General features: G+C 37.7%; 1 protein-coding gene and 1 long non-coding RNA gene across 3 annotated transcripts in view; one reads left to right on the plus strand and one right to left on the minus strand.

Annotated features, from left to right (window-relative positions):
• RBKS (ribokinase) overlaps positions 1–23,943 on the plus strand; it is an 82,989-nt gene that overhangs the window by 3,490 nt on the left and 55,556 nt on the right. For both annotated transcript variants that reach the window (XM_039887514.1, XM_039887515.1), the window contains exon 2: positions 16,462–16,594. In XM_039887514.1, the coding sequence (XP_039743448.1) occupies positions 16,462–16,594 (133 nt within the window). The remainder of the gene's footprint in view (positions 1–16,461; positions 16,595–23,943) is intronic.
• Positions 18,731–23,943, minus strand: part of LOC120621825 (uncharacterized) — a 31,846-nt gene continuing 26,633 nt past the window's right edge. Inside the window, exon 5 of the long non-coding RNA XR_005658307.1 lies at positions 18,731–19,931. This is a non-coding gene — a long non-coding RNA (uncharacterized LOC120621825). The remainder of the gene's footprint in view (positions 19,932–23,943) is intronic.

A 23,943-nucleotide genomic window follows, 5' to 3' on the forward strand; every position in this document is an offset into this window, starting at 1 on the left:
AACTTTTTTTAATTTCTAATTTTAGTCCACTATGAATGAATAGTAATCTATGTACTAATTTTGTTTTTAAATCATTAGTTCATCTAACATGGCAAACAGTGAACATTATTTAATACCTGTATTTATCATTATTCTCTTCCTTTTTCTTGAACAGTCATCTCTGAAGTTCCACATTGCTAAGATAAGAGAAATTAAGCCTGATCTTTTGGAAAATTAAGTCAGCTCCTCCAAAGACAGATTACCATGAAAACCCAACAACAAAAGAACTTTTTTAAGACATTAGGCTCACAGGCCTTAGTTAATCATGCTTTCACTAATAATCTTTATTTCTTGTGACATGTAGCACTCATTTTTTCAATTACTTATTTGACAAATATTTATTGATTTTATACTGTGTGCCAGGCACTTTCCTAGGTGCAGAGGATACAGCAATGGAAAACAGCCCAAAATCTCTGCCTTGTGGAGCTCACATCCTAGTGGGAGAGACTGTATCAGTAGAAATAAGTGAAATACATAGCATCTTAGATAAAGTACAAAGGGAGAGGGAAAGTAGTTATTTTAGATCATTGGCCAAAGAAAGCCTCACTGAGAAGATGATTATGAGTAAAGGCCTAGAGAAGGAAAGGAAGCAAGCCATACTGATTCCTTTGAGGAAGGGCATCTGCAAAGGCCCTGAGGTGGGATCATGCCTCCTATGATCAGTGAACAACAAGGAATTCAGTGTGGCTGAAGGAAAGGCGGTGGGAGGAATGGATGATTACCCTAAATGAGATGAAAATCCATGGGCAGGTTTGAGCAGAGGAGTGATATACTCTGATCGACATTTTAATGATCACTCTGGGCGCTATGTGAGAATAGACTGAAGGAAGGCAAGGGCATAAGCAGGGACACGGGTTCAGAACTGATCACAGCAATCTGGGCAAGAAATTATTGTAGTTTGCAAGTGGTGGAAGTGGGGGAGAAGTGAGCATCTTTTGATTGTATTTTAAAGGTAGAGCTGACAGGATTTGCTGAGAAGTATGAAATAGGTCAAGGATTACTCCAATTTCTATGGCCTCTGCAAGCGAGGGGGAAGTTGACTTTGCTGAGATGTAGAAGGTTGTGAGCAGAGCAAGTTGGGTAGGGAGAGGGCAGTATCAGGAGCTTAGGGTGGACATGCGAGGTTTGAGATGCCAATTAGACATCCAACTGAAGTGATCAAAAAGACAGATATATGAGTTTGGAGTTTAGAGGAGAGGTCCAACTGAGAGATATAAATTTGAGTCATCAGTGTATAGGTGGTATGAGACAGGATGAGATCACTGAGGGTCCGAGCTCCTAGGGCACTTCAACATTTAGAGACTATATTTTTCACACAATTTATCTCCTGTCTCATGGTCTATTGTGGTCCATCTCAAAACTTGCTTTGAGACAAGTCTAATAGAAACCTATGTTTACATTTCCATGGCAATAGACTGTGATGTCAGCTAAAACCCTATGTGATCCTTTTACATGCTCCAATTAAAAGTGATGGTTTGAGAGATAAGGCTCATGTTCAACCAAGCATCCAAATTTAATCTTCAGAAAGTCAGAAAATGATTGCTTAATTGTCAAAAGATTTTAATTGGATAGTGGAATAAGTGACTTTAGAAACTTTTAGATCCAAAATAGATGAAACATTGGACCTACGTTACTAAAAAATTAAAAAATATCAGTCAAAATTTTGTACTTTACCTAAAATATGTTTGACATATTACTGTACCCTCTCACCTGCGTTGCCCCACAAGCCTCTTGACTTGTCATATTCTGAACATAAAAATCTCTTTTGCAGTCACATTTTCAGGAAAGCAAAAGCCAAAGAAATGTTAGTCCAAAAAGTATCATGCTTTCCCAATATTAAAGAAATATAATATCTTTCATTCTCCTTTCTGCTCCTTAAATTGGTCTTGAAAGTTGTTTATTGGTTACCATTCAATATTTAAATTAGTATTTTGTTAAACATGTTTCTGTCACCTGAATTTCCTAATATCAAAAGAAATCATTCATGAGAAATTTGTTAATTTGGGTCCCTTCAAAGAAAAAGTAAAAAGTAAATTACATATGACAAAGGGAGACCACATATTGTGTGGTATTTCTAAGCAGTTCGTTTACAACCCATCTCTTTGCCAGCTCTTCGTGCCCAAGTGTCTGTATTCTTGGGAGACCAAGGTAAGGAGGGTTTTGTAATGAGTGTTGCTCTAGTGTTTTGATTACTTGTATATAATATTGAAATACTGGGACTGCACTAAGTGCTAGGATACTGCAATTAGTAGAACATGGTCATCGTTCTTGAGGAACTTATAGTCCAAGGGAGAAGGCAGACACAAAATAGATGTTTGCAGTGTGATGTTCTGAGTACTTGCAGGTTCTGTGGGAGCACAGGAGAAAGTTCCTAGATGAGATTCCTCCTGAATCAAGTCTTGAAAAATAAGCAGGTGCTAGCCCAGCAAAAGAGTGAGTCACGGATGTGGGTATGCACAGGGTGTGCCGGGACAGCAGCCACTGGGTCTGTAGAGCATCAGATGTAAGGTGTTGATGAAAGGCCTCATCGGCCATGCTGAGGTGCTTGGGTTTTATTCTGTAGGCTCCAGCAGCCAGTGAAGGGCTCAAAGTACAGAAACGACTTGGTCAGTATTTCCCGTAGCTCACTCGGTACTAAAGGCAGATTTAAAAGAAGGCAATGTTTTGAAGGTATCAAAAGCACTCTTCTTGAAGATAGGGAGACCCATTCAAAAGATAAACTAATTGTCTTTGCAAAAGTTGATGAAGGCCTGAACAAGAACAGTAGCGATGGGAATAAAGAAGAGGGAAAAAGTTAAAGAAAGATTTAGGGGATAAAATAGTAGAAATATTTAGGGGATAAAATAGTAGCGATGGGAATAAAGAAGAGGGAAAAAGTTAAAGAAATATTTAGGGGATAAAAAATCAAGCATTCACTCTCTAGTCCAAGCAAACCCTGACACTAACAGTTAGCTTTCCCAAATTGACAAGATCTAGAAAGTGGAGTTCTTGGAAAGAATCTCATGGAACAAAAGAATTCTATGCTTCATGCTTTTCAGGGGTGAAAAACAACTATGTTATAATTTAGTTTTCACTTCTTCTTAAATATTATTGTCTTCTTTGACCCATCAGTTATTTAGAAGCATTTTTTAAATCTCTTTACATATGAAGACTTTTTTATCTTTTTATCATTAACTTCTAACTTAACCTGGTATGGTCAGAGAATATATTCTAAATATACTATTCTGTGAAAATTGAAGAAACTTTATTTAAAGCCTAGTACCCAGTTAATTTTTGTAAATGTTCAAGGTGTATACATTATTTATTGTTTGAGAGCATTTGAGATCTTGCACCCCAGCACATGTTGTCAGTTTGGCTCAAATAAATTCTTAGGAAATAAAAAAATTATTTGACGGGTGTTAGCTATGGTGTTTTATATATGTTCCTCAAGCCAGCCTGACTTTTTGTCTGCTTGATCTGTTGATAACTTAAGGAATTGTGTTAAAATTACCTACTGTGATGGTACTTATCAATTTCTTATAGTTATGTGTGTATATGTATGTATGTGTATATGTGTGTGTGTGTGTGTAATTAGTTGTATTAGAATTGTTACCTTTTCCGTTGAATTTAACCTTTTGATTAAAGTTAGTAGTCATCTTTATCTTTTTTTCTCTAAGCTTTTACTTTGTTATTTTAAAGTTTTTAAATTAGTTTCAAGTATATAGTACATTAGGTTAGACATCTATATAGTTCATAAAATGATCCCCCCGTTTGCTCCCGCCCTTTCCTGGCCCTCTACTTAGCCATCATATTAATGCTAACTGCGTTGCCGTGCCATGCTCCCCATCCCCGTGACCAGCTATCAACTACTAATTTGTACTTCTTTAACCCTTCACCCCATTCTCCTAATCCCCCTCCCCTCTGTCTGTCACCAAATTTGTCCACTATATACTTTGGATGATATTGATAAGCCTACCCGGGTTTATTATAGTTGATATTTGCCAGGGATATTTTTTCCCATCTTTTTATTTTAAACTTTATCTGTTCTTAATGTTGCGTGTCTTATAAAGAGCGCGTAACAGGATTTAGTTTTTTTGTTAGTTGGTTTTGTTATATTTTTTATGACTAATTTTTTCTGTTTTTTATCTGAAGAATGTAATCCATTCACATTTAATGTGAGCTCTGATGTATTCGGATTCATTTCAAACATGTTATTTTACAGTAAACTACTCTTTAGAATAGTTTCTCAAACTTATTAAGATTGTAGAGCACAAGGAACTCGTAATGCTTTTTGTGGAATGCCATAGAATATTAAGCTTAAGGTAACTATCTTCATATTTCACGTGAAATTACCTTCTCTCTTCTGTTAAACTGTAATTTACACATAGTGTGCCCAGGGGTTTAAGAAGAGAAGTTAAATTTGAGAACGTTCTGTTCATCAACTCAATTCCTTCTGAACTCTGGGGAAAGGAGTATCTTATTTGGTCTTTCTATCGTAGCGTCTTGGTTCAACTTGCAAAACTCCAGTGTTTATCAGAAGCACGGCTACCATAAATTACACAAGAAATGTACACAGTAAAACACGAAATGTAGATAGGTGCAAGGGGCTTTAAGTACTTTAGCGGATAATATAATGGGTTTGGAATCAAACTAATCTTGGTTTGAATCCTGGTTCTGCCATCTTCTTCTAGGTGAACTTGAGTATGTTTTTTAATCTAATTCTCATTCTCCTTATCTGTGACATGGAGATGGAAAAAATAACTTTCTCGTGGGTTATTGTAAGGAGTAAGTGATTTAGGGGTCACAATGTGCTTAATGCAGTATTTCTTATGGTAAGCACTCAAAGGGTATCTGGCACTACTGTATTATATATTTTAACAGATATTTATTGGACATACGACATCTATAGGCACAATCTTAGGCCACCATGTATAGAAGTCAATGTAGAAACATGCATAGATTGCTCAAACAGAGGCAAGGCAGCTAACCCTCACTGTTACAGTAGGACTCCTAGAGGAGCAAATATCTGAGTTGAATTTTAAAGGATGCATATGGATTAGCTCATCACAAAAGCAGGGAAAGGAGCTTTCCAGGCATAGAGAATCAGATACACAAAGAAATCTGAAATACTAATACAATTTTAAGAATGAACACTAATCTATTATGACATTATAGTGGAGGCCACTACTCTTTCCCCTGTAACATCATGTAGTGCCACAGCCAAAAGAAGTAGAGGAATGGAATGAACTTTATGTCTTTTTTTAGTCTAGAGTTTATTTTTTACACTGATGTTATTAATGTTAAACAAATATTTGTAATAGCTACTGAATGTCTAATAAGTCAAAACTGAGAGAAAAAATATCCAAAATATATAAAGAATTCATACAGCTCAATAGCAAAACAAACAATCCAATGAAAAAAGTGGGCAGAAGATCTGCATAGACACTTTTGCAAAGAAGATATACAGATGGCCAATAGGTACATTTAAAAAAATGCTCGAAATCACTAATCATCATGGAAATGCAAATCAGAACCACAATGCAGTCATTACAATATTATGTCACACCTATTAGAATTTTATCAAAAAAATAAAAAGTGTTGGTGAAGATGTGGAGAAAAGGGAACCCTCATGCACTGTTGGGAATATAAATTGGTGCAGCCACTATGGATTCCTCAACAAATTAAAAATAGAACATACGATCCAGCAATTCCACTCTGGGTATTTATCCAAAGAAAACAAAACACTAACTGGAAAAAATATATTCCTCCCTATGTTCACTGCAATATTATTTACCATAACCAAGATATGGAAACAACTAAAGTGCCCCGTCAATGGATGAACAGATAAAATACACACGTACACACACACAATGGAATATTCAGCCATGAAAGAGAAGGAAGTCTTGCAGTCTGCGACAACATGGAAGGACCTTGAGGGCATTATGCTAAGTGAAATAAATCAGAGAAACCAAGCCCAGTTGATCCAGAGAACAGATTGGTGGTTGTCAGAGGCAAGTGTTAGGAGGGTAAGCAAAATAGGTACAAACTTAAAGTTATAAATAAATCCTGGGGATATATTGTATAACAGGGTGACTATAATTAATAATATTCTATTGTATATTTGAAAGTTGCTAAGAGAATAGATCTTAAAATAGATCTTTCTAATCAAGAAAAACAGAGAAAGCTAATAGTATGGTTTAAAGACCACAGCAATGGAATCATAAGACCTGAATTAAAATTAGGCTCAACCACCTAACAGCTATGTTCATTTTGATAAGTCATTACTCTTTTGAATTCTTATTTTCTCCCTAAAACAGATGATAAGGCCTACCCTAATACATCTTACAATGTGTTGTGATGTTCAAATAGAATATAATCACTTCTTGATTATTCATGACGATAGGAATGTGAAAGAATCATGAGTACCAAAACCCAAAAATAGTAAATTAAAATTTTTAATAATTCCAGAATACATTTTTCGTATACTGATTTATCCTTCTAATTATATTTTGCTTAGAACCAAATTAATTCCATTTGTATTTCTTTAACCTACACCAGCAGATGGCAGGAAGAAGTAGCCTAGATAATTACAGTGTGGTGACAGAAGTCATTTTGGAACTTAAAATTTACTAAAATTAATTGACAAAACAAAATAAAATATCAGTTCTGTAGTTATCCGTCACTCCATTCTTTCTTGCTTCTTCAACGAATTAAAAAGTTTTTCTTTAGGAATTTTGATAAACGCTTTCGTCTCACCAATTCTCTTTCTGCCCCAGTTTTTCTGCTTCCTGGTTTTCCCACATACCTTATGTGCCATCTTGTAGTTGTCCAATCCCAACTCCTTAATCCCCCATACATACATATATATTTCTCCTGCCCTCTCCTTTTGTGGCTTCTAGTTCTAAAATTAGCTCATTCTGTATCTCCCTGTTCAAGTGTCTGTTCTTTCTCAGGAATTTTTTCAGCTGGGAGTAAAGAGGTATGTATATATGTATGTATGTATGTATGTATGTATGTATGTATGTATGTGTGTGTGTGTGTGTATAATTCAAAAATATTAGTCCACATTAGATAGTACTTTCATTTTTAAATATATTTTTAATATTTTGACATGTACACCTCTCCTGGTGCCTCTGTATTCAATCCTCTAGCCCACATGTTAAGAATGAGGAAGGATGTGGCTCCTTTTTGTCCCCATTCTGAACATATTTCTGCTCAGTACTGGTTTACTTTTCTCCTTGGGCTATGGTCATACACAGCCCTTTTGCCCTGCTCTCTCCTCGCTGTATGATTTATTGTGCACATACGCATCTGTCATCCCAATATAATCTATATAAGTGTCTTTTAAGGTGTAAACCATTCATTTAAAAAATACTTACTTCTCACCATGTTGGAGTAACTAGTACCAGGCCTACCTTCCCACCCTAAACAACTAGAAAATGGGACATACATGGGATAGAATATATGAAGCAGCTATTTCAGATACTGAACAGCAGGAGCGTGTGTTATCCAGAAGAGAGAGGAAACAAGGTGAGTCCTGGAGGCACATTACTGACCATGGCACAGCAAAGAAGAACTCCAGGAAATCATGGCAGCACCAGGAAGCTGAGAAACTGAGTTCATAGCTTAGGGAAACTAAGGTGGCTAGAATCTGTGGGAACATGTACTGGAGAGGAAGAAGCTCCTCAGGGAAAGGTCCAGAAACCTGCATCTCCTTGAGTGTTACTAAATGCTAAGTGGACAAACCTGGGCGACTATTGGATAGCTCTAAGCAGAACATTTCCCAGAAATTATGCAGGAGTGGGAGGTGTGGTCCTGTCCAGCCAGAGACATTACTGAACCCTAAGAGCATTTGGTAGAGATTCCAGAAGAACTACAACTTAGTAGAAAGGATAAACTTAGCCTTAAGTAAAGGCTACTCTAAGCTCATCCTGACAAATCTGAACAATCCTCAAAAGACTCAAACAGATCCACACATAACTGCCTGAAAAAACAAAATCCAATCCTTTGGAGGGGGAAAACAACAAAATTGAGACATTCGACAATGTAACATTTACGATACTCGGCTTCCAATCAAAAAATCATTGGTCATGCAAAGAATCAGGAAAATGTGATCCACAACCAAGAAAAAAGTCAATGAAAACTGGCAAAGAAATGACAGGGATGGTGGAATTAGCAGAAAGGAATTTTCAAAGAGCCATTATAAATAGGCTCAGTGATTTAAAGAAAAACCTGAATATAGTGAAGAGAAATGTAGAAAATGTATAAAAGAACCAAATAGAACTTTAAGAAATGAAAAAATGCAATATCAAATGAAAGTCAGTTGATGGGCTTATCAGTAGATTAGACATTACAGAAGAAAGGATCAGCATAGTGAAGCATGAAGAAAAAATGAACAAAATACACAGAGCCTCGGTGATGTGAGACCAGTGGCCTACCATACGTGTAATTGTAGTCTAAGAAGAAAAAGCGTGGGAGCTGCACAAAAAATATTTGAAGAAATAATGGCTGGAAATTTTTCAAATTTTATGAAAACTATAAATGTCTAGATCTAAGAATTTCAATGAACCCCAAGCAGGATACGCATAATGTAAACCACATCAAAGCACATTGTAATCAAATTCCTGAAAACCAATTATAAACAAACTCTTAAAATCATCCAGAAGAAAAGAACACACATCACATATAGGGGACCAAAGATTGATTGCAGACTTCTTATCAGAAACAATGCAAGCCAGGAAAAAAAAAAAAATGAAATCTTTAAAGTGCTTGAAAAATAAACTCAACATAGAATTCTATATCCTTCAAATAGGAAGGGAAAATAAAGACAGAAAAACAATAGCCAAGAGAACTTATCACTAGCAACTTGTACTACAATAAACACTGCAAGGGGTTCTTTAGGTGGAACCAAAATGATACTAGGTGGAAACTCAGATCCATCCAAAGGAATGATGAGCCCCAGAAGTGGTAAATATATGGATGAAGACTTTTCATTTCTTAATTTCTTTAAAAGCAATTGACAGTGAAATAACAGTGTTGTAAGGTTTATATGATATGGAAGCAAAATGTATGAGAATAATAGCACATAGTTTACGAAGGGGAAATGGAAAAATACTATTGTAAACTACATTTTTTAGGTAAAGTGGCACAGTAATGTTTGAAAATAAACTGATAACTTCAAGATGCTTATTGTAAACCCTAGATCAATCAGTTTTTAAAAACTGAAAAAAGTGGTAGAGTTAATAACATACCAAAGAGAAAAGGAAATAAAATACAATCAATCTAAAAGAAGATAAGAAAAGAGGAAAGAAACAAATGAGTACTGTAATGTCAGATAGTGGTATTGCTATGAAGAAAATTGTTGGGAAGCAGTGCTCCATGAACTCACATTTCTATATGATCAGGACTTTGAGGAAAGATTGCTAGCATCTGGATTAAAGAGTGTTTGAATGGCAAACCTCCAAAGTCTGAGACCTCTAGAGAGATTTAGAGACTTCTCCCTTGGACACAGGTATTTACTTGCTAGGGCCTCTAAACCTAGAGACCTTCTCTTCCACTCCCCTGAGAGGATTTGTCATTCATTACAAAGCAAAAGTCAGCAGGTCCTGTTCTCCCTCTTCCCCTCACCCAACCCCACTCCAGAGAGGAGGAGTAGCAGGTATGTCAGCTCTCCTACGTAAACTAACTACAAGAATTCATTATTTTGAGGTTTCTCTCATGTCACCCTGTGGAGATTGGCACATAGAGAACTAATGCAATTATGAGTAATTAATTTGTTAAGCATCCATTCATTCTGATAGGTTCCTGAATGAATGAATACTTAACAAATCAAAATAGTAAGGGGGTCTCTCCTGTAAGGTGGCTGGGAAGGCCTCGCTGAGGAAGTAACCTCTGAGCAGAGAGGTGAATAAGCCATGTGAAACCATAACATGGAAGAAGACCATAACACTATTATTGGCTCTCTCGGTGCCTAGCACACTTTAAGCAAAAGCAAAATTTAGATCAATGAAGGTCAAGGGTATGACACTCAAAGGCTGGTCACTTCTGGCTAGAGTCTTACTTAACTTCTGTAAGTTCAAGAGTAGCTACATCTTCAGACAAAATGACATTTTAGCCACAGACTTGTTAGCTAGGAAAAGATAACAGCTGGAAATCAAAATCAGTTAAGAACTGTCTAAAGTATAATCAATGTTTTATTCCCTTAAATCATATATGTCTGCAAATTTAGGTTTAGGAAGCACAGAATGAAGTTTTAGTTGGGAGGCTAAGTTTTTTTTTTCTTTTTTTTTTACAAAGGTAGAAATAGATATCACTAACTAGGTTTGGAAATTACTCTCATTCTTGAAAATGTGACATACACAAATGCTGAGAACAGATATAGTTGAAGAGTACAGGCAGTAGGAATAACAAATGAGCGTAACGAATTCTAATTGGGTAATAACTAGTACAATCCTGTTCTAGAGTCATAGTGTGTCAAGCTTGAAGCCAGAAGAAGAAAGGATGGAATGCAAAACCAAAAAGCAAAATATTCCTTGACTTTGAGCTGGGGCCAGTATTAGTGTGACCCTTTTGGTCTAAACACTGCTCGTCTGTTTCACCAGGTCATTCCTTCCTTTGCTATGAATCATCTCTGAGAATCTGTAACAAGCACATCATTGTCAAGAAGTTAAAAGCAATTGATAAGTTGTTCTGCTAACACCTGTCAGTGAAATAACTCAAGGCACAAAACCCAGGCATTTAAGGAGTTGACAAGTATTATTAAACCTGTTTTGCAAGAGAAGCTGGTTCAAAGAGGGAAAAGCTGTCAAAGGTAATACAGTCAGTAAGTGGCTCAAGCTTCCTGCCTCACACAACCAGGCTGTAACCCCGTGGCTTCTCATAGCCCAAAAGACTGTGAGGCCATCAATGAACAGTGATTAGGGTTTCCTTCTGTCCAACTTTAAAATGTCGTGACCTTTTTAAAGCTACGAATATGTCTTAAATTCAGATATATTTCTTATGACTGGTTTTCTCTGGGTTTTCTCTCTCATTCTGAAATTTACATTATTTAAAAAATTTTAAATGGTAGCAACAGTATATTTTTCTGTTTCTCTATTTTTTTTTCTTCTTTGAGCACTTTAATTTGTCCGTCTTTGGCGCCCTGCTAAACCTCATCTCTGAACTGAGGCGAATCATAGTAATGCCTTCACCCAGGGATGGCGCTTCATGCAGTTCCTTTCTTGACTCTGGCCTTTATTTCATGATTTTATTAAAGAAAAAAGATAGGAAAACCTAATTCAGAGTAATTAGGATTCATAACTCAGAAATGCTTCTGCTTATTTGTAACTAGCTTTCTAGTTGCTCTCCACTCCACTTTCTACTCTCCATTTACTTTTTTAAAAAATAAATAAGCACTAAACTGTCTTAGTCTGGGTTCAACAGAAAGCGGAGCATAAGACAAAAGCTTAAGTGTGCATACTCTATCCAGGACGCTGATCCAGGAAGCAGAGCAAGAAACAGCAAAAGTGAAGCAGGGAAGTGGGTAGGACCTGTGCAAAGATGCTTGACATATTCGAAGTGGCCACCCCTACGAGCAGCTGGTTGCTCAATCCTGCAAGACAGCCTAAAGAACCATAACAAAGAAACAGAAATGCTGCAGTGGGAAGAGAGTGGCATTGGGCAAGGCACTGTTAGGTTGTACGTGCCAGAAGCCAGCTGGAGCCCAGGAAGAAGCTGTGGCTGGAAAAAGATACAGAAAGGCCAGATGAATCTGAAGTAGTAACAACAAGTTGTGTCCCATAATGCACAAATATATTCTTGTTGCATATACTTCAGAGCATAGGTATATAAAATAAAACATAAACTTTTGCTCCCCACCCTTCTCCTGGATACCTGTCATTAACATTTCACTTTCTTTGCATTTACATATCATCTAAGACATGTACAAATGTCTTTTTCCTTTTAAAAAAAAACATGAATCAGATCATACTAATCTTTTTCGGTGACATGTTTTTTTCACTCATGTATTACACATGGTTAGGTTTTGGATTTTTTTTAAAAAACATTCATTTTAATGTTTTAAAAGACAGAAAATTACAGGCAGCGGGAGTCTAAAACAATTAGAACTGAGGCAGCTGTAACAAAAATGAACACAATGCAATGATTTGACCTCATGAAGGAAATGACAAATAAAATTTCACAAGTCTTCATGTTTGCAATAATATATTAATGTACAAAATATCAAAAATACAAAGTATCAGTGTTCCCCTTTAGGTTTATAATAGACTTTCAAATTTCTGTTTAATACATTTATAAGCCTTCTCTGTTTAGCAGCTGCACAAATATATACTTACTAGTATTTTACCATGAGAATTATAGTTTTCATCTCAAACTAGTCACTTGCCTTTTTCCCATAGCTATATACATTTCATTTCCATTATAAGACACTAAAGTCCTTTCTAGTGGTAAATCTTGATTTTTAAAAAGAATCTTTTTAGTACTGTAGCATGATGGATTTAATTGAACAGTTTAAGAATAATATGGTAACTACATCATACTGTTTAAACCAATCCACAGCTGTGAGAAAATGTTTGATTTTTAAAATATAACCAAGATGAGACTGCACAGTTATGAGCAGTAAAATACTAGAAAACAGTGAATTAATAAAATGATTTTTCATCAGTGGCCATTTATTATTTTGCTCTTAGGAACCTGGAAGAAATGGTCTCCTTTGAGTTTCAAGTGTTCTAGTAAATCTAGGCATTTCTTAGCTTCCTCAATATCACCTTAAATCACTGAAATAGGCGACTCTAAAGAATCAAAGTTCTTTTCTGGTCTGAGGTAGCCAACGATGGCCACACTGAGGCTTTCCCCAAAGAAGTCCTCTTTGAAGGTATGTGTGATACGAGTTTCCATGGAATTTTTAGTATTCTTGTCCTATGGGTTCCTTCCTATGCTCACCGCCATGTTATGGACATCTCCACTTCCAACACTGGCCCAGCCATAGTAAAGCGCAAGGTTATCTTCTACTTGTTCGGGAAAGTTAGCTGTGCGGGTGCCTAGCTGCTTGCAGCTTTGCGGTGGCAGAAATAAGGCAGGTGCCTCAGGACGCTGTCCACTTGGGGTATGGGCTGCAAGTCCTGCAGAGCCAGCATCAAGGTGGTGCCCGGACCCAGGACCAGCCAGGAGACACCGGCGCGAACTCGGCCCGTGGGCCGGGCAGATGCACAACAAGCCCGGAGGCACCGCGACTGCCAAGGCAACAGGCTCCTTGCGCTGCAGACCCAACAGCACGTCATGCTTAGGTTTTACGTCACCGTCAGCAAGTTGATTTTGCCCCGTGGGAGGTACACTGGAAAACACTGATTTAACCTTTATTGAATTGATACATGAATGAAGGAATGAAAGGATGAATTCTGGTTACAGTTTTGCCTGTAGAAGAATGCTGCTGTGCAGTGGGTACCGGCTGGTAAAACATGGAACTGTCCTTGCCAGACGGCTGACCAGTCACCCTGCCAGCCTCCTCCTCCTCCTCATGCATCAGCACCTCCATGTCCTCAATTCAGCAGTAAGAATGGAGACTGTACAGGGGAGACATGGAAAAGAGATGAGAGGAAAAGCAATTATCTCTCTACCCATCCGAGCTCTTGGCTGAGGCCCTATATGAAAAGACAGATTAACAAGAGAAAAACTAGTTTCTTCCCATGTATCCCTCAGGTATACATGGGAGAAACCCAGGAAAAAAAAAAATGAGTTAACTCCCCAGGGTGACTTCAAATTCAGGATTAAATACCATTTTAACAGGGAAAGAAGACGGGGGAGGTAGGCCTGTTAGGGGAGAGTAAATAACTTTTAGGAAAGGTGAATGGCCCTTAGAATAGATGGGAGGTATCATAGCTTGTGACAGTGCCTGTGTGGGTGCGGTATAGACTTCTGATCTCTCCTGTGACAAGAATCAATCTTCTCTGGTTGATGACACTCCTGGGGAAGGGATTTATGGCAATTGAGTTCCTTTTGGAAGATCTGTCTCTAGGCAGATAAATGGAATTCAGAGAAAGCCTCTCCCTGCATTTGCTGTTTTTCAAGTGCCAACAGCTCAAAATAATATATCAAAGCAGCATATTTGGGGTGTGTCCTGAACTCCTACAGTCAAATTTTGGGGTAGCGTATTCTGCTACCCTTCAGAGACAAGGGGAGACTCTTAACAAAGATTTGTTCAGTCAGCAAATATGTTAACCCCATGCTCAGTGACAGGCACTATAGATAAATGGGGAACACAGCAAGAGATAAGAGTAAGGCAAAGATGCAAAAGGCAAAGAAAATAGAAGTGTTCCAAAGAAGTAAGAAATTTCAGTGATGGCTAGATTAGTACAGTGCTTGTGTTAATATAAGTTGTTTAAATCCCAGCCATCTGCTCCCACATCAAACACATACACGCTGTACTCCTGATTTCACTCCTCCTACACATACATATACATCCCAATAATAATCTAGTGATTTTCCACAGTTGATAATAAAAAATACACTTGATTCAAACCAGTGGATTGTGACCCAGATCTAAGTATAAATATAGTGGGAGTCCAAAGTTTCTTTAGTGACAGTCTTACTAAATTATTTGGCCTGTTTTTAGCCACATTGGGTATTTTTTTTCTTTTTAAGGTTGTTATGAATGTTGTTTGTAGCAGCATCAATAAGCCAAGAATTCACATACTCAATCCACAGATTACTCATCATTGCCTGTTCATAACAGAATCCTAAAATGTTTAAGATTTCTGATGCAAATCAAAATCTCATCATCGCTTGTCATTGCTAAATTAAATGACAGGATAATAACATTACATTAAAACCATTTTTCTCTTGATTGAGTACCTTTTTCAGAAGTGAACCTTGTAGATGTATATTTTTTTCATCAGTACTATAAATGCACTTAGAATCCAAGATAAAAATAGAATTGAAAAGGGAGGAGTGGAGTGGGATGTTTTCAAATTATTGACGAGTCTCTTGAATCTCAACCATATTTGACAGTGCAGTGCTGGGGAATGGAGTAGTTTAGCTCAATTTATTGAGACTTAGAACTATAGAAAGGAATCTCACAGGTCAAACTTGGTCTTTATTGACACGACTATATGTTTTTGTCATCAGTCATATGGCATTCCAATACAAACTGGCTGTTAGTGACCTGTAGGAACTGGTGCTGTTCTGTTACTCTAATAAGATAGGTTACAGCCTATGTGGGAAATGAATTCCTAATCTGCTAAAACAGAGTAGATTCTGTTGACTTACTGTTGTGAACTCTCTTGGTCGTTCTTTCTGTCTAAAGCTAATTAACCTTTCGATCACACCGACCATCTCTCCATCTGGCCCTTGGCCCACTTCTTTGTGGCCAGTCAACCAGTCCTCATGCCACTGAGCCCATCGTCTTCACTTGCCCTTGTACCCAGAACTCCTTCTCCATTTTAAAGTCTTCTGTCCTTCAAAGATTTTGCTTCTTCACATCTTCCACCTTTAATGTTATGAAAATCATATACTGGAGCAAACCTTTTACTTTTTGCCTCATTTAATACGATCCTCATTAGGCGGTAACATGTCAGTGATAACATGTCAGTAAAAATCTCAAGCTCTTAGAGAAGAGAAGTTGACGTAGGTATAGACTAAAACAAGATGGGCCATGAGTTGACAATAGTTGAATCTGGCTGATAGGTGCATGGGTGTAGAGGAAGTCAGTATGCTATTTTCTCTAGTTTTATGTTTGAAGTTTTCTATAGTAAAATTTAAAATTAAATTTAGCTCTTTAGGATCCATTTTTTAAATAGATGCTCTTTTTCGAGTCGGTGCATGGAATGGGTAATACACAGGATGGATTAGGCCAAAAACCTGATCCTGCCATCTAAATACCCCACTATCACCCCACCCTCAAGGACACAAATAAAATTGTTTAGAGCCTGGAACTGCAACTTCTCTCTTCTCCTTAGGTCCTGAAAGTGATTACCAGAATCCTGGTACACCTACCCCCTGCTTCTTGTTAAAGTGCCTAGATAAAACCACACAGAAACGCACATTAACTTGGTCCTATTTATTAAGTCCCACTGTGTTTAAGCTCTGTGCTAGGCATTGGGAAGGGGGAATATGAAGCTACTTCCCTCTGAGTTCCCCAAGATGGAAAACAGAGGCACCAGTGAACAACCCTGATGCAGTATAGACACTAGGAAATGTCATCTGAAATAGAACTATAGCTGTGCTGCTGTAGGGTAGTGGGGAGAGGAAGTGTCAAGCAGATGTGTTCTCGAAAATGATGCAAACTACTGAGTATTACCTTGAAGGAAAAGGTACTCTTCCCTGCTTCGGCTCATAGTTATGATCGCTAAGGCTAGAGCTCCAACAGATGACCTTCCCTTTCTCTTCTGAAGAACTTAAAATGATTGCAGTTACTAATGTACTTTTTTCCCTCTTTTTAAATTATGATAGTCTTACTTCTCGTTTGCCAAAAACTGGAGAAACCATCCATGGACATAAATTTTTTATTGGCTTTGGAGGGAAAGGTGCCAACCAGTGTGTCCAAGCTGCTCGGCTTGGAGCGAAGACATCCATGGTGTGCAAGGTAAGTGTAAAGTACAGTGGAGAGGATTCTAGAGGTAAGAATCTGGTTTTAAGACCTGAGTTCATTGTTTTTATTGAACTTTTTTTTTATATATACATTTTAATATATATTTTTAATATATATTTTTAATATATATTTTTTATATATACATTTTTTTTATATATACATTTCAGTGGCATATAGTAGTGCCCTCACAATGTCATACAACCACCATTTTTGTCGAGTTCCAGGACATTTCCATCATTTTAAAATAAAACTTCTTTCTCCCTATCCTCCTCCTGCCCACCCACTCCCAACCCCTAGCAACCACCAATCTGCATCCTGTCTCTATTCTGGATGTTTCCTATAAATGGACTCATATGATATATGGTATTTTGTGTCAACTTCTTTTACTTAGCATGTTTTCAAGGTTCATCTACCTTATAGCATGTATCTGTACTTCTCTTTGTGGCTGAATAATATTCCATTGCATATGCCAGTTTGTTTATCCATTTACCTGTCAATGGACACTTGGGCTGTTTCCATCTTTTGGCTATTGTAAATAGTGCTGCTTTAAACATGCACGTATATGTACTTGTTTGAATACCTCTTTTCAACTCTTTTAGAAGTTCACTGTTTTTAAAGATTTAAATAGGAGAGAGTAATCTTCCTTGTCCTTTGTTAGTTTCTACCTCACTGAATCCTCTGGGAAGCAGCAATCCTCAAATAACTTAATGCTGCATTCCCTGAATTGAAAGAGTGGATAACTAGAATTAGCCTACTCCGAGGGGTTTCTCTAGTCCAGCTTCCTAACAACAGCACGAGTCATCCTGCTTTAACTGTAGCAACACAGCTTTTAGAAACTTGGACTAATAACTGGTGATTTACTCATCCCTAAGTTATTTTCTTGTAATGCTATATCTTGGATCAGAAAGGAAATTGGGCCTTAATGAACTATCCATAATGATCTTTAGGCATAGTTCTGTTTTCAGGTATGTAAAGAAATGATATGTGCAATGCAGTAATCCTATTTCCATCCTACTGAAATTATTTGAAAATAAAGCAGACTTGGCTGCCAAAGGTTCAACTTTTGCATCTTTAATGAAATTTTAAGATGCTATCATTACTGGTATAACAGGAAAAGTAGTTTATTGTAGGAAAGCTAGACTGGGTCTGCACAGCTGAGGATAAAAGAAATGTGAGAAATTTAAATGAGCTCTCTCATGTGAACTGGGTAGATTTTTACCACAATTTCTCTGAAATGTCACTTCCCATTGCATACAGCACTTCTCTCTCCAAAGGAGTCTTTAAGTGATGCATAAACTATACAATTATCAGTTCATCTACTAACGAACCGTAGCTTTAGTTCTAATTTATGATTCACATGATATAATTCTCATCTGGCTGTTTGGTCAAAAACATCACTTGAAGCACAAGATTCAGAGAAAGAAACCCTCATCTGCTAAGGCTGAGCTCTTGATAGATTTAAAATATCAATTAATCAGCAATAAATTATTGATGACCTATTATGTGCTAGAAATTATAGAGCTTAGAGAAGGAGCTGATGAAAAATGTTAGACCTGACCCATCCTACACTTGATTAGAAATTAAGGGTTTGGGGAGTAATCAGATAGTGCTGACTTAAGAGGGTTTGGGAACTGAAAAGAGGATTTCATTTCCTGGCTGGGAAAACTTGGACAGATAATCGGTATTAGAAGCAAGGGACCAAGAATGGCTGCCCTGAGGAGAAGGGAGTTCCCTAGAGCTGGAGCTGTTAGAGTTTGGAGAACCCCCTCTTGGAAGCTTTATAAGAGCTGTGCATGTAGCCATTAAAGTCAAAAATTAGATGTCCCCTGGGATCTCTTCCAAAGCGAAGATTTTGAGATGGGTTTTATTTTAGGTCTATTGAATTTGAGGCAAAGAGAAAAGCAAAATAGAAATATTTGAATTGTGGAACTACACTTAGGAAATGAATCATGAAACCACAGGAGTGGATATGAGAGGAATAGAAGACAGAGGGCTGGATTTGGGGAAATGTTCCATTTGGGAAGATGGTTAAAGCAAAAGTGCTGTGTGTTTTATTCTGGTCTGTGTATGATAGTTTATGTTAGCACCTGTACAGTTCTGAAGTGCTTCATGTCTGCCATGCCCCTGATTTAGTCATCTAGTGTTTAGGCCCATAGTGGAATTTAACCTGGGTGTCTTACAGAGGATAAGAAAACAAAGCTTCAGCTAAAACCTATACATGGTTACTTTCTTCGACAAACTGGGACTGTTAGACATGGATTTATTTAAGCTTAAACAAATTACATTATATTCTTAGACTTCTTAACAAGGAAAATAAAATCTCTTATAGTGGGAGTTATTGTTATCCATTAATCATGGTATTTCTTTTCATTGTGAAATATATTTTTATTAAGCAAATTAGCCAAAGTGTTTTATGGCAGTTTGTTAAAGATGACAAATTCCAAGTAGAAACCAAAATCATTAAATTACTCAAGATAAAATTGAACAGATGGAACTTAAAAAAAAAAAAAGGAAAGAAAGAAAGAAAATTTCCTATGGTTTTCTTAGTAACATTGATTTGTACTACTGCCCTACAACAAACTAAAATTCAAGCTCTGATGAAATAAGTCTTTTTGATAACACATGCAAAACATCTTATATTGAGCTAAGGAGAAATATTCGTCAAGATATTGTGGTAAGGACTATTAAGCAAGAGTCCATCAATATGTGTACAGTGAAATATACATAATGAAACACTTCAAGTAGTCACAAGTTGTATAGTCAATGTTCACTTGTCACTGGCCAAAGCTGCAGTCCAAGGATAATTGGCAATGATATTTTGAGATTAAAAATCCAGACAGATATCATAGAAAATGAAAGTCTTCTTGGCATGGCAGAGAGCCTGTTAGGATACCTTTCATAGGACTTCACCTGATTTGTTTTCTTCTTCTCCATTCCATTAAAGCCAAGTATTAGAGAGGAGGAAAGTATTTCTAAACATCAAAACTGACAGCTCAGGAGGACCATGGTAGAATAAAGAGTTGAAGATGCAGTGGCCCAGTCTGAGCCAGAGACCCTGCTTCCTGTGCAGATGGAAGGAAGCCATGAGCAGACATGGACCCAAATGACGCAGATCCGAAATCAGCAAACTGGGAGGACCTTCAAGAAATTACCTGGTCTTGCTTCCTTCACACATGAGACTCTCTAAACTCGAATACAAGTAGCTGTGTGTTTTCCTTTCAGAGGGGTCGGGTCTGGAGTTCCGTGACAGAGGCAGTATGGTAGACCAGTGCTACGCAAAGTCTGGTCCCCAGGCCAGGCTGCAAACTCAATGGTCTGGACAGCACAGCAACTGAGAGTGAAGAGAAACATTTATAGCAGTTTGATAATTTTATAGCTTTTGAATATAACAGTAATAAATTAGGTCTTATATTTTATGTGGTTCTTTTCATTTCATTATTATATTTTACAAAATTATTAGTCTGAAAATGGATTGAAAGTGAAAAAAGAGCTGAGTCATCACCACATAACTTGAAAAGCAGTATGTTAGAGCACCCATCATCTTCACCAAAAGGAACCTTCTGTGTTAAATTATTATGGGATGATCAACTAATCGTACATTGAGATTTTAATTTTCAAAGATCAAAAATTGGTCACCAGGCCTTTCCAGGTAATATATAATGAAATGAAATCTGTCCTTTCCTGAACTCTGTTGAAAAACCACAGGCTAAAACTAGTTGGCTATGTTGATTGGAATGCCAGGCCATGTGTCCAAGCACAGGAGAGCCTATGATCCTAAACAAATAAATGACCCTAATCAAATAAATAAAATGTGCCTCATATAGGAAGAATGGAAAAAATAATTGAATTACAAACCTATCACCACTCTCAGATAAGCAAGTCTGATAATGGTGACTGTAACATTAACTCTGTATATTAAAGGCCATTATTAAACAGCCACTTGAGGATTTAAACAACCAGCAAGCTTAAACAACTGGAATTTTATGCATTTTTTCATCTTTTATGATAAAGCCACAAGTGACAAGTTAAAAAGTTAATATGAGGGATTTATTCAAAAAAGCAACTGCTGGGTTTTGTTACATGACAACAAATGCATCTTAGTCTCTTAAAGCTGCTGTTCATTTGACCCTCAGTCTCTCTACAGCTTCATTGTCCAATACAGTAGCCGCTAGACACGTGTAGCTGTTTAGATTTAAATGTCATTAAAATACAATTGAAAATCGAGTTCTTCAGTCACACTGGCTGCATTTCCATCATCTATACTGGGCAGAACATTTCCTCACTGCAGAACGTTCTATTCAGCAGTGCTGCTGTAAAGTATTCAGGGAGAGCTGAGCCCAGGATTTCCTTAAGAGCAGCCAGGGTTCTACGAGTTGCTTTAGCATAAGTGAGTGGTTGTCCACAGTTGCTGATGAGCTGGCATCTTTCATGTAGAGCAGGTGCACCAACAGGCTACCACAGACTGTGCAGTTTTCCCAGAATCCTTCTGCCCAAAAGTAATTCACTGCTGCAACCAGAGTATGAGAGTGCCTTTAAAGGACTATTAGAAACAAAACCTTGGATAGAACCTTTCTGTAGCCATGACTAGAATAGTATGGGTGCCTGTAGTCATGTCCCTTTAAGAATGATAAATAGGCGCTAGGAAAACAGGCAACCAAGATGATCTTATACTTATAGAACACCTTTATTACACAAGGCTTAAGGAGGGATAAATGTATGCTAAGCTAGAGTCTCCAATAAGCTTTTAGGAAGACCAGACTTTAAGGAGATTGTTTAGGCAAACAATATAAGATGGTATTGAATGTTTAATTACTTATTATCCATTAGGAATGTCATAAGGGTCTGGAAATAAGATTAACAAGGGGTAGAATAGAGAAGGTAGGCCTTAAGCTGATGCTTGAAAAACAAGTATGTTTTGATTAAATGGAGAAGAGAAGACTTCTAAGTTCTCATAAGTGAAGGCAACGAAATAGACATGAATATATTTTACACACATAATGTTTTCACATAGTCGAATAATAATATCAAGTTAATAGAGCCTCTACTGACCACTGAAAAACAGAAGTCCAACTATTTTTGCCAAATATGAGCTTTAGAAAGATAGAAGCAGAAGCAACAAGAAGCAAGCCTGGGCCACATCAAAATGAGACTGGAGTCAGCAAACACAAGCCAAAGAAATCTATCAGGCTTCACAATACCTTCCTTGATCCCCATGCTGGCCTCTGATGGGTCCCTCTCCCTCAGAGGATTCTGTAGGTCACACTTGTCCATGCTCTCACTTAGTTGACTTAACTGTCTAGTACCAGGCAGGACTATGCTCTCCCTCTTCATTTCTTCCACATAGACAAAGCTTTACAGCTACTTTCCCTGTTTTTATCCTGCAACCCGTGGTCTTTGACTGGAGCCACACATTGTAATCACCTGGAGAGCCTGTCAAGGTCCCACCTGCAGGGGGTCTGACTGAACTGGTCCCAGGTGTAACCTGGGCGTCAGGACGTTTATAAGCTTCTCAGGAGATACTAATGAGCAGCCAAGGCTGAGAACTGTTGGTTTCCCGCCTGTCAGAGATCACTCACGGCCAGTCCCACCCTTCAGCTTGGCTCAGATGGAACAGTTTGTGGCAAAATGTCGTCAAGAATTTTAATGAGCTTGATAATGGCAGAACTGAAATTAGATTCCAGGTTTCCTGACTCCCATATGCCTCATGGCCAAGATACTTGATGTTTGCATATCAATTTGATCGCCAACGTGTGACCATAAAAATAAGGAAGCCTCCCAAGATACCTATGAAGCTTCTTTATAACAGTCCTTATTGTAAGGGCCTTTCGTTTGTATCATTCACTGTGATTTTCAAGATACTTGCACTCAGCTCTCAATGGCAGGCAATGAATGACACCTTTGCTTGAGTTCTATTCTTCTGACCTCTGGTTGTCAATTTCCAGTTAGTGGGGAAGAGGCGTAAATATGAGTTAAAAGTAAGCAAAGGGGATTGGAAGGTGTTCACTTCTCCCAACCTTTTTAAAAATCCAGAAGAATGAATGAATGTGTAAGAGGTTTTGAGGGTGGGGCAACAGGGAAAATGGCATTCTTTTAGTATAACATTGCACATGTCATACTATAATACAGAGAGTAAAAAAGGACTCAGATCTCCGTTGCTCTTTGTCCACGTTTTGATCATAATTTAGATCTACTTGAAGCTTAAACAGTATTTCCGAGGCATAGATACCCTCCCAGGTGTCTATCTTCTTCCAGCGAAAATAACAATACATAGAACAGCATTAGTTATCCTAAACCATTAATGGAGATGTTATGTTTTTATTAGAATAACAGTAATACGGTCTCATTTTAAAAATAATTTAATGCACCCACATGCTTGCTTCCATGATCAAATGCTCTTCTGTCTGAAAATAGGAAGCAACAGGAAGCATTAGAGCATCAGAGAGAACAAGGTAGGCACAAAAGAAGTTTATAAGATTGAATCTAAGCAGTAGTAGCCCTATCCGTTCCCCCAAGAGAAGCAGCCTGATGATAATGATGATGATAATGATGATGATAATACCAAACCCTTATTTAATCCTTTACAGTTTTAAAACGTGCTTTCATGCATATTATTTTATTTTATCCTCACAGCAAACTTGCTGTGACTTTCCAGGTAAGGACACTGAGGCCTAGAGAGAGTTAAAATGGCTTGCCCAAAATCACACAGCTAATGCGAAAGAGCTTCCATGGAACAAATGAAAATATTGTTGTCCTCTTCTTGGGCTTTTCATCTCCTCTTTTACTTTGTCTCGTCTCGCTATAACCTAGATGTAAAGTTAACGAAGCTAGAGCTGACTTCTCTTAAACCTCAGCGGTGTCATTACGTGTCCATTATTTTTCAGTTACCAGATTTTTATTTTTGACAAGGGAATATCAAAGTATTTTGTTCCACTTCTCACATAGAGTTTGAAGGCCCGAACCATAACCATCGCTGGGGGATCTAGCCAAGCAGGTGATGCCCTGAGTGGGAAGAAGACGGACAGCTGCTGCAGCCTCCAAAATACAACTGCAGCCAGGCTACAAAATTCAGTGACTCTGAACGCGAAATCCCATCTCGTTTATGCCTCTGACGTACATGATATTCCACCCGCCATTACAGCTGCCTCTGTTACGTCTTATTGCCCTCTAATATTATCAGTTTCTTGAGGGCAAAGCTGCATGTTTTTTGGTTTCTTCCTCCCCTCCAACAATTCTTCCTAGCCCCTGCACTTCCTAATGTTTATGTCATCACTGCCATTTATCACCTGCCTTTAATACTCACCTTAAACAGATTTTTTTACCTGGATAAAACTGACAGGAAAGGG

This window comes from Pteropus medius, unplaced genomic scaffold (assembly GCF_902729225.1).
Source record: "Pteropus medius unplaced genomic scaffold, Ma_sr-lr_union100, whole genome shotgun sequence".
NCBI classification, from domain to species: domain Eukaryota; kingdom Metazoa; phylum Chordata; class Mammalia; order Chiroptera; family Pteropodidae; genus Pteropus; species Pteropus medius.